This window comes from Gymnodraco acuticeps, unplaced genomic scaffold (genome assembly GCF_902827175.1).
Source record: "Gymnodraco acuticeps unplaced genomic scaffold, fGymAcu1.1, whole genome shotgun sequence".
Classification (NCBI taxonomy): domain Eukaryota; kingdom Metazoa; phylum Chordata; class Actinopteri; order Perciformes; family Bathydraconidae; genus Gymnodraco; species Gymnodraco acuticeps.
This window is the reverse complement of record NW_022989890.1, coordinates 3,548,002-3,559,900: the sequence shown is the minus strand read 5'-3', so window position 1 is coordinate 3,559,900 and position 11,899 is coordinate 3,548,002. Positions and strand designations below refer to the sequence as shown.

Sequence of the window (11,899 nt, the reverse complement as noted above, 5' to 3'; positions counted from 1 at the left end):
TTAGTCTGCACTGTAACTTTTATCCATGTATTCTTTTCTTTTAATGTTTATTTTATTAGCTTTTCTTTTTAAAGACTGATTTTAAATGCCATTTTCTTAATGTTTTTCATTTTTTGTAAAGCACTTTGAATTGCCTTGTGTTGAAAAGTGCCATATAAATAAACTTGCCTTGCCTTTTACAGTCCATGGAAAACAACTGCACGTTTTCAGCCTTGAAACCACTGCGCCACCTAGAGGACAAAGCCTTAAACAACACAACTGGATCCCATCATGCTTTGCCGTGCCCGCCGACCCGAAAGCTACCGATGCTAGGCTAACTGTCGTTAGCTACCCGGGAGCGGACATGTTGTACCGACCCTTCCTTTAATAAACATCACTGTAAGCAGGGAAACAGGAGTTAAGGGGAAGGCTGCGAGTGTCGGGCAATCATGGATGCCGTCAACGCCTTTAACCATGAGGTAAGCTTCCTCCAAGGACCATAGAGACCCAGAAGTTACCGAGTCTGGCTGGTCATGGTGCTGTGTTGCTCTGAGTTAGCCGAGCAGCACTGATCACTGGGCCGCTCGGCTAGCTAGCTGAACTTGTGCACCGTACCTAGCTTAGCATTTGGCTACTGAGGTAGCATGAGTTTTGTGGCGCAAGTTATGTTGAAATTGAAACATATGATAGAGTGTTGAGCTAACTTGCAAGCTAACGCAACGATAGCAAGTGGTTCTAGTAGTAACCTTGCACAAAGTTCGGTAATACCAACGTTAGCTTGTGGGAGCATGGCTACTAACATTGTTGTTGGAAACAATGCTACGGGCAAATGGACTACACTAATGTTATTGTCATGCTGCAAGCTACAAACAAAATATGCATTACCGCTTCAGTGTGTTTAGAAGATGCCAGGCTAAGTTTCTCTTAGGCCCGAGGACTGATGGGTAATGGGGTTAAAAGTCCAGTCAAAAAGGCAGGTTAAATAATCTTTCAGTGTTTTTGGTTCCTGTCGTTTCTTTTGATGGCATTTTAACCTACGGATGAAATTATGTATGTGGCTGGGCTACACTATCTACACTTCATATTTGTTGTTTTGCACAACATCTTTATAACACCGCATGTGTCTGGTGGTTCATTTCTTGCACTTTCAATATCAGTTTATGCTAGAGAAAGTAGGTGATAAGCTACTTCCTCTCTTATGTGAATGTAGAGCACTGTTAGATATAATACTATACACCTGAGGAATGTGTCAGTACCTGCTTCATTTACCTGTTAAATTAGCAAACATTTAATTCAGTGATGTCAAAAATGTATTTATCTAATGCACAGGACCATTTAGGTAAGCTCAGAACAAGAAACACCACACAACTAAGAAGGTGTTGCCACACAGCTCTAGTTTGTTCTTATATTCATTGCAACATACTATAGCAGTGCGGTGTCTTGTCATTGGACATCCCTTATCACTTCAGAAAACTCAACATGTATCATCCCGTGGAGTATTTTATACTTTAAAAAACCACATGAAAGAGTGGCAAGTCTTCTTGTGTCCATGTTGTGTAGCCGATGGAAAATTAAAAATGGTGAACAATAGAAAGGAGGGAAGATTAAATTAGTTTGAAGCACACTGCAATGTTACATTAAGGTTTTCATCACCATACTGTAGCTGCATCAGAAAAAAATCTATGTCAGGTTTAAATCTGCAACTAGTTTCTCAAGCCATGTTCTCTGTTATACCTTTTTTTCTTCCTGTTTTATCACCCTTCCCATCTCACTGATCTTATCATCTCCTCTGTCTGTAGTTATTCTCATTGATTGACACCAAGCCCCCAATCTCTCGGGCAAAGATGATCTCCATCACAAAATCGGCCATCAAAGCTATGAAGGTAAGAATGGACTTGGCATTTCTTGTTTTGAAAATGACTCATTTATTAGAAAAATTGCCTATATCTGGTTGATAACATGCTCACCTGCTTCTCTGTTTCTCAGCTCTACAAACATGTGGTCCAAATTGTGGAAAAGTTCATCAAAAAGGTAAGACAGGCCTACCTCAATCAGTTACTTTCCATTTTCACCTCACCAAACATGAATAAACCATCTGTTTTTCTTTTTCTCCTCTCTCCAGTGTAAGACTGAGTACAAGATAGCGGGCCTATATGTGGTGGATTCCATTGTTAGACAGTCCAGACACCAGTTTGGATCAGACAAGGACGTGTTTGGCCCAAGGTTCACCAAAAACATAACGGGAACCTTTGAGAACCTCTGCCTATGCCCAGAAGGAGACAGGGTAAGAAAATAAAGAGTTGGTGACAAATCAAAGTGTGAATATTGACTGCCTGAAAGGTCTTGCTTCTTCTAATGACAAATCCTGAGCTTTCTGTTTTCTATTTTTCTTTATAGAGTAAAATCATACGGGTGTTGAACCTGTGGCAGAAAAATGGAGTGTTCAAGATTGAGATTATTCAGCCTCTCCTGGACATGGCAGCTGGCTCTTGCAGTGCTGCTGCACTCTTAGCAGGCTCCGATGACCCAGGTAATTTGTGTGCTTGTAAACATGTGGCAGTGGTGATAAGTGTCAATTAATTTTATTTATTTATTTTATTGAACCAGTTTTATATCACAAGTTAGCTGTTTCTGAGTTGTTGCATTCACTAATAAAATACCCTGCTGGCTTAGTAAAGAAATGTGTACGTTTTTATATTTCATCATGCATACATTTTTTTAGTATCGCTATACTTCAGTATCAATATGCTGTTGTTGTTTCTTGCCCTCAGGTTTTTCCCCATCTCCAGCCAAAGAGCCAGTTACTGCGGTAACGGCAAACTCCACCATGACATCCACTTCTCAGCTGCAAAACTCTGACGCCTTTGCTGCCGTGGCTCAGCTTTTCCAGTCCACACAGGGTCAGCAGGTGAGTGTGCGTACCAGTGCCGACTCTTATAAGCTTTGAACACCGTCACAGTGCTTGGAACTTCTTTGCTTGCACATCTCTTACACCTTCACTAATAACTCTTCTTCCATTCTTACTTTAGCTTCAACAGATGCTCCAGACCTTCCAGCAGCAGCCAGCAAAGCCTGAAACAAACACGTCTGTCCATACCATTCAAACGCAGGCCCAACACATCACCACTGGCCTGGGCATGGCCCCCCTGCAACCCCCGCAGCCCACCCAAACCGCCCAGCAGAAGGCAGCCTTTGACAAGGTAGCAGTTTGTTTATTTATATTCATTCGTCATCAACAGCTAAATGTACTCTGAACTGTATTGTTTAGACACTTGGACAGTGTTTGGAGTATGAGTAATTTACAGGTCTGCAAGCTCTACTATGTTAAATACATCATACTTTGTGCACTTTTTACAACCATTACCTTTTTCTCTCTTAGAAATTGCTGGACCGCTTTGACTATGATGATGAACCAGACTTTGGAGAAGAGGCGAAGAAGGATGAAATGTCAACACAGCCCTCCTTGTAAGCAAGACTTCTTGCAGCTCTGCAAAGCTAAGCAGCGGAAAGCTCTGATTTATTTTTAGTAAAATGAACTGAAAGCTGTAAGGCTAATGAAGTATTATGTGTCCTCACAGCATGCAGAACCCTCCAGGCTTCCCACAGCACATGGAGCACTTTAAACCTCCGATGCTCAACATGTTGCAAGACGTCTCACAACAGGTAATGAATACCAACATTTCTGATTTTAAAATAATGCATCGTTCCTGATCAGTCCAGCCATTGAACTATTTGATCATTGTGTTCTTTATTACCCAACTTTACTTAAAACTTTTAAATGCCACCAAATATAAGTTTCCTATCACGACATCAATGTAAGCTTTTGCTACCACCATATTATGCACTACCTTTAAATTGTTGATATTATTTATTAAGTCAAAGCAACTTTTTGTGCAAAATTAATTCTATTTGTAGGTTCCTCTCCCTCCGAATGGCCAGCTCCAGGCCTACGGGTTACCGCCAGCGCAAAGCTTCCCAGGTATGGTGCCTCATATGGGGCATGCTTTGCCAGGGCAGTCCCCCCCTGGTTCTGCTGGGCCTCCAGGCTTCCCCGGGGGATACCCTCCCCACAATGCTGCCCATAAACCGGTAGGCTTTCAAATATACAAAGATATGTTGAATCTGGGGTTAATTTAGTTTGGGAAATGTACCTCCAGAACGTCGTTTTATTTGCATTATAATTGAAATCTGGGAATTTTGGGAAATGGCTAAATGTGAATGTTCAAAAGGTTTCATTACATCATAATCATGCCCTTTTTTTATAGGAAGTTTTAATGGATTTGGACCATTCATCTTCAAGGGATGGCAGACATGGTCGACGGTCACACTCAGGCTCCAGGTAAGCAACTGAAATTGGATGTGATGTGTCCAACTGAGTTTCCGTTTCAGGGTTCGCTATTCATTCTTTACTGTTTTCGCAGATTAGTAGCTCAGTGCTTATTTATGGTGAACACATCATGAGATGCAGTACTTTCCCCCCCCCCCCCCCCCAGGTCTCCAAAGCGGAGGAGGTCACGGTCTAATTCCCGTACACGGAGATCCAGGCACAGACGATCGCGCTCCAGAGACCGGCGTCACCACTCCCCCAGCGCTCGCTCGCAGGACCACAAGGAGAGAGAGAAGGAGAGAGAGCGACGGCAGAAAGGCCTCCCGCCACCCAAGGGCGAGACACTAAGCAGTGAGTCATCATCTATTTCTGCTCATATCTGTTCCTCGTCCTTCGACATCCTCGTGGATTCATCTTATTATTACAGACACATGCATTTCCTAACATTCGGTCTATATGCTGTAAAATGTATTATCTCTTCGATTTACACACGGCATCTATTGCACGTCTGTCCGTCCTGGGAGAGGGATCCCTCCTCTGTTGCTCTCCCTGAGGTTTCTCCCATGTTCCCTTTAAACTGTGGGTTTTTCTCTGGAAGTGTTTCCTTGTACGATGTGAGGGTCTAAGGACAGAGGGTCTAAGGACAGAGGGTGTCGTTTTTCTCATACTGATATTCTGAACAATCTGTGCTGTTGTATTTGCTGTAAAGTGTCTCTACTGTAGGCTATTTTTATTTTATGTACAGCACTTTGGCTCGACCAAAAATCGTTTATAAATGTGCTATATAAATAAAACTTGATTTGATTTGTTCAAGTATATTGACATTTCAGGTTGGTGCAGTACGTTTTGAGTAGTTTTATTCAAATATTGTGATTTTTCTCATATTGATAGAAAGTGATTTACATTTTTACGCTCATGTTCACATTACTTTGTGTCTCCTCAGTTTGCAGTACAACTCTGTGGGTGGGCCAGTTGGACAAGAGAACACAACAGCAAGATGTTGCCTGTTTACTGGAGGAGTTTGGGCAGATAGACTCCATCAATGTAAGTGGACTTTGATCAGTTACATTGATCCAAATGTGACCGCATCCATACAAATGTTTCATTCAAAGATGAGAAATAGATTTTCCCCCTCACCTGTCATCTTCTCCTCCCTTTTTGAAGATGATCCCTCCACGTGGCTGCGCCTATATTGTTATGATACATCGACAAGATGCCTTCAAGGCTCTGCAGAAGCTGAGCAGAGGATCTCATAAAGTGAACCAGAAAACCATCAAGGTGAGTCTGACTACTGTTCAGTAAAGCAAATCAAAGAGAACATTGAGAATGATCTCATTGAGTCATGTTTTGTTTATTTCTTGCCAGATTGCTTGGGCTTTAAACAAGGGCATAAAGGCGGATTTCAAACAGTACTGGAACGTGGAGCTGGGTGTCACCTACATACCGTGGTCTAAGATCAGAGAGGCTCAGTTGGAGGAGCTAAAAGAAGGAGGAATTCTGGATTCGGACACCTTATCACCAGGTAAAACTCGACAGACACTGACGCGTAATTAAATACAAATAAACGCACATACTGCAACCACGCAGAGTTTATGTGAAGCGGGTCGTTGTTAACATTTCAAACACTTCTGTACTACACTGAACATTTTCGTCTCAATAAGTTAGAAAAAGTAAAAATCATCTCTTATGCTGAATCTGGAAAAACCACAATACCTAGAATAACCCGCATTTAAACTGATGCTATATTTAAACATTCATATCATGGTTCATTGACCAGTGTGCATCGTGTCTGTCTTTCAGAGTGGAGTGAAGCGAGGAAAACTATTGGCATCCAGGAGGAAGTCACACACAACGGCTGTTCAGAGCCACAGCCGCCTCAGGAAACGCAAGTTCTACCTGTGGCTGCTGTGCCTCATGCTCAGGTAAACAACAACAACAACAACAACTGCAAGATGCCCCTAGCTTAAAGGGGACCTATCATGCAAAATGCACTTTTGTACGTCTTTTATACATGAATATGTGTCCCCGGTGTTCCAGGGAACTCACCAAGTGTCAGAAAACACAACCCTCTCTATTTTCCTCCATACCCAAATCTCTAAAAAAAAGGGGCTGCAACGGATCTGATAAAAACTGATCCAGATTTGAACACTTTATTGACGTCAGTAAAGTAGCATTACGGCTATTAGCCAACTCTCCACCTATCAGGGGAATGAGAGGTTGGGCCACGGCCGGCCATTGCTGCTCGAAAGCGCTGGAGACGCTGTAGTACATATGCCAAGCCTGTAAGTGGCGCTGTAGTCTGCCACAAAAGCAGCGAAGAAGACTTCCCGTGCATGGTTGCCATGGTTGCCCTTCTGTTTATTCTCCGCTGTGGCTCTTTTTCTCCCTCCCCGAGGCAAGCGTTTGCTCCCGCTGCTGTAATTCAATGCAATCCCTCCCCGTCGAGGCAAGCACTGTCATTCTCTCCGGTTAGTCCACCAGCAGATGACAAGCACCCACCTCTCCGCCTCTTCCAAGGGACGAGGGGACCGTGCGGCAGAGTTTCAGTTAGGTTTTCTTTCGCCGGTCAAGATGTCCGTTAAAGTTTAAATCTTCCGGAGAAAAAATTAGAAAAGTGCCGGTCAAAGGTCTTCTTTGTTATTTATTGAGCTTTAAAACAAATGAATAATGACTCTATATAATAATATAATAAAACACGGAGGACGGAGATCTATTTTTCTCCCCCTCTTCTGACTTGATCAGAGCACGCTCCCCTCTCCTGCAGGGGGGCGTGGCCAGCTGCAGCTCACAGAATCAGCCCCTGCAAAAACAGGGCTGGGGAACAGCAAATAGAGCGAAATGAGGCATGGCTAAAATGCATGATTCCGTTTGGTATTTTGAAAACAGAAACATATAAATATACCTTATATAGGTATGGCCCTACAATATATCATTTAAATATAGCATGATATAGCATCCTTTAAATGTATGAAAGCACCTTTTCAAATTGTATGTCAAGCTGCTATATAGTACAAGTGGTAGCTTATACAGATGATTATTTTGCAGTTGTTTGAGGTTACTTAGCTCCTGTGAGCGACACAGGGAGATGTAACAAAATACTTCCTCAGTTGACATGTGCTTGTAATTGTTCTCAGGTTCCTCCAATGCAGCAGCCGGTGGTTGGTGTGGGTTCCCTCCAGCCTCCAGGTTTTTCTGGGCCCTTAGGCATGCCTCCCCATTCCTTCCCTCCAGGCGTCCTCCCGCCTCACTTCATCCGACCTGGCTTCAACCCCATGCAGATGCCTCCAGGTAGCGCAGTCGTCAAAGCATTTCTCACTGGCTTTCATTCAAGTGTTCTCTCTTTCTCCCACAGTGCTATTCCCAAAGGATGTGTGTCAGTACTGAAAGCACAACATTCAGTACTCTACTACTCCTTATGTGTTTATCTCTGTCCTCTGGTGTCACACAGAGCTCTGAAAGAAACAGATTGAAAAATAGTTGTATTGTACTGTAATATCTAGTGTGTGTGTTTTGATCATTTTTAAACTGCATAAATACTAAGACTAGATTGCAAGCGCAAGATGCTGCTTTTTTAAAAATATTTGTAAATCTCATCAAGAAAACACACCATTCAACCTTTTTCATCCAGTTTAGTTACGATCGACTCTAACACAGTTTGTACACCAGCCTAAAGCAACTAAACCCTAAATCCTTCCACTCTTCTCCCCCAGGTTTCCACCCCCCAGGTGCCATGCCTCATCATGGTCTCCCACCTCACTCCAAAGGTGGAGTTGAAGACCCCTCTATGGACCCAGCAGGTCTGGGCAACAGGAACAGCGACGAATTCCCGGATGGTCACAACATCTTCAACAACCAGATGGGACCTATGGGTCAGTCTGTCTTTCTCTTTGAACTTTTCACGCAAAGTTATTTGGGTCTCTCATTCAGCCCTGCCCATTTTAAAACTAACATGCGCTCCCTCCTGCCTTATATTTGACATTTACATTTGTTGTATCGTTTCCCTATCAGGTGGACCTCCAGGGGTTCTTCCAGGAATCATCCAACCCCCTTCTGGTGGTCTGCTAGGCGCACGGCCCGGTATAATGCCACTGCAGCGTCCGCCGGTTCCCACTCCACCACACATGCAGCGGTTCCCTCCACCCCACGGCCAGCGACCCCCTCACCCCAACATGCCACATATGCTCCCACAGATGATGCCTAGAGGTCCACACCCTCAAATGATGCACCCTGACGCCCCTCCCCTTAAAGGTGGCTTTGGGATGCTTCTTCCCCCCAATATGAGGCCCCCTTTCCCTCCACACGGGCACGGCCCTCCTCCTCACGGTCCTCCTCCTCATGGTCCTCCTCCTTTCGTTAGACCAGGGGGACCTCGTGGCATGGAGGGGCCGGAAGAAATGGATGGGAGACAATTCAGGGGGGACAGGCCTGGATTCAGGGACAGGGAGCCAGAGAGGGACTGGGATCGGGACAGGGAGAGAGAGAGAGAGAGAGAGAGGGATCGAGGTTTTGGAGGTGGAAGGCGTCCCTTTGGTGACGGAGGGAGAGGAGGAGGAGGAGGAGGAGGAGGAGGAGGAGATAGAATGGAAGGAAGGGACCGGCTCGGAGGCTGGCAGGAAGACGGAGCAGATCAGCGAGGAGGGGGAGGAGGAGGAGGGAGGAGGAGGAGGAGGAGGAGGAGGAGGGGGGGTGGGAGAGGGACAGAGATCGTGATAGAGACCGTGATAGAGACCGCGATCGAGACAGACGGGACTGGAGGGAGAAGCGGAAAAGCCTGGATGGAGACAGGGAGCCAGGGAGGGGGGAAGATGGGGAGAAGGAACGAGGGAGGGCGGAGGGAGGAGACAGAGGGAGGGTAGAAAGAGGGAGAGGAGCTGAAGGAAAAGAAGGGGATAGGCCGAGGCGGCGAGAGAGGACCTCCCGGTGGGACAAGGACGACCGATTGGCCGACCTGGAAAACACGGATAAACAAAGGAACTCTAACAGCACAGAGGAACCTCCTGAGACTCCTGTGGTTACCGCGGAGACCAGTAAAGAACCAAGTGTTGCCGCTTCTGAAAAAAAGGCTGAATCTGAACTTGTATCTCCGTCCTCAGAGGAAACGAAGGCTGCAGCGGAGCCGGTTCCCCTCGAGCCCTCACCTCCGGCTCCCAGTGAGCCCACAGAAGCGGCAGAGGAAGCTGCATCATAGACTTCTCGCTGCTACTGTCAGACTGCTGTGAACCACTAAAGATTTCTTTTTTCTTCACCATGAAAGTCAGTCTTGAATCCTGGCATAAGACTTCTAGATCGTCACAGTTTATAATTGTCAGTTTCTGGTTAGCGACACGTCTTGAAAACAAACACGTGTAAAATGATTTTATGGTCAGGTTTAGCTTTGCATCCGTTTCTCGACACACATGACATTTAGTTTGGTTAAATTGCTGTCGTAACATATTGGCTGTCAACTGTTTTCTTCCTGCAAGTTGTACAAACTAACTGGGTGCTTGCATATTAACTTAGCTCTGTCCATTTTGTGAGCTTTTATGTTTTTACTCGAGTCGATTTTGCAGACAGAAGAAACAGATTAATTCTATGACACATTTATTTTTACTTTTTTACTTCCTTGTGTGAACGCAAGCACTCCTGAAATAAGGTGAAAATGTTCATTTTTAAATATTATATGTCAAGATGTCATGTCAAACACTGAATATCTTCTCAAACAACTAGCTGTATGATAATATAGGCACCACTTATTTTTTTAATGTTCATCTTGGCTCCTCATTGCGACTTCTCCGTAAGTAAGGCACAGCTTTGAAATAACTTTTGTTGCCTTGAAATCCAATCTTGTAGGTGTTTGAGGGAAGAACTAAAAGAAGTATTTGGGGAATACATGTTGGAGTAAATTACACAGAGAATTAGGCTTGGTACTTTGTTCACACAAATTGTGTCCTTTTGATTATTTTGCCAATCTTCACCACTTGAACCACGCTTTATTTCAGGCAGAATAAAGATGAGTATTGTTTTCATTCTACCAAACACATGTTTTCTCACAAACACTCATTGTCATTAAAAATCCACTCTCAAAACATTATTCTATATGTTTTATATGTCTCACTAGTTTTGGGACTGTGGAATCAAACTCAGTCGTCCTATTTGACTGATATCAGGGAGTCTACCCTAACTCGTATCTCATTCTAATATTATTTAGGGAAACAACATACACCAGCTTTTCTTATCCAGATTTCACTTTTAGTATTTTAATGCTTTTCACGTGCATATAATCTTTTTGTTTTAGTAACAAAAGTATTGGACAAACATTTTAGGGGCTCATAACCGAGAACTGAAGTTATGGCATTATCATTTTTCCTTTGAAAAAACTGAAATTGTGAATGATGGGCCAAGAGGCATTTCAGAAAAATTATGAACAACAAATCCATGTATCCATCCATACATCTGAACTAGACAAAGGGTATGTTGTGATGTACCTCCCATTACATTTTTTCGGTAGATAGAAATTTGAGGATGTTATATAAAGGGGCTTTGTGTTCAAAAGTGTGAGTGGTCTGGACCTCTAGATATTGGTATGCAAAAATAAGGATGAGGACCATTTGCAAATAAATTAGGTGATCAGGTGATCTTTTTCAAATCAAATATACAAGAGATTTTTCTGTGATAAAGTGTACAGTGTTTCAAACTAAAATCTACACGAAGTAGGATTTGTGTACATAATTATTTCTTTCTGTTGTCTAAATTTAACAACTTTTCAGTTAAGGAATACACATATTTTATGTAACAGACTCAATAGGCTTTAAGTTAATAGTTCTCCTTTATTTCCCCATGTGTATGTATATCCAATCTCTTGGATCAGACTGAAGAGTTTTCCATATGTCCTATGTATGTCAGTCAAACTCAGCTATACATTAGTATTAGCCTAGAAATTACAAAATGCAACTCTGTTATTGAATTCTGATTTTCAAAGTCAGTGTCTGTTTCCCTGCAGACATACTTTTTCCAATATGAATTAAGTAACATGAAGCTCACATGATGATCGACTCTTGTTCTTAAATAATTATAACACAGAGGCGCTGAGTGCAAACTAAAGTGAAGAAATGAAAGATGTCGCATGTGAATCACTGCTGTAAATATGCTTGTATCACTGACGATTCAAAGGTTTGATGGTATTTGTTGTTTATGATTTGTATTTGAAGCAAATTGATTTGGAAGGAAGAACAGAGGCCTCTTGCTTTAACGTTTTTTTTTGTTTTTTTTAACTCCTAATGGTTTGAAAATTAAGAGTTGTTTTTATGATTTGTTAAAAACACAAAATACATGGACATACAATCTTCAATATTTCAGCCAGGAATTTGTTTTTAATAAACTATTTTTGTACCAAATAATTGTGCTTGTTGAATTTATATTCCATGCTTAACTGACACTTAACTATCAGCACTCATAATGATCTTTTTAAAAGCCACACTCCAGACATGTACTGTGATTTTCGAGTCAAATAAAAATGTATAATTGTTTAACTCTAGGTCTCAAATTCCAAAAGCTGGTTCGACAGCAGACTTTGCAGCCCATACATTTATTTACATCAAATGTTCATCCTTAAAT

At 42.8% G+C, this 11,899-nt stretch overlaps 1 protein-coding gene across 1 annotated transcript; it reads left to right on the top strand.

Moving 5' to 3' along the window:
* The first annotated feature begins 259 nt into the window (after nucleotides 1-259).
* Nucleotides 260-10,837, top strand: scaf4a (SR-related CTD-associated factor 4a). The gene is given in 20 exon segments (XM_034201286.1): nucleotides 260-458; nucleotides 1,779-1,862; nucleotides 1,966-2,010; nucleotides 2,102-2,263; nucleotides 2,377-2,509; nucleotides 2,751-2,887; nucleotides 3,009-3,179; nucleotides 3,359-3,444; nucleotides 3,558-3,642; nucleotides 3,895-4,068; nucleotides 4,245-4,318; nucleotides 4,473-4,657; nucleotides 5,250-5,350; nucleotides 5,471-5,584; nucleotides 5,672-5,828; nucleotides 6,107-6,228; nucleotides 7,441-7,594; nucleotides 8,017-8,175; nucleotides 8,315-8,944; nucleotides 8,947-10,837. Coding segments are annotated over 20 exon segments (3,351 nt in total). The 5' UTR covers nucleotides 260-428; the 3' UTR covers nucleotides 9,495-10,837.
* Nucleotides 10,838-11,899: the final 1,062 nt, after the last annotated feature.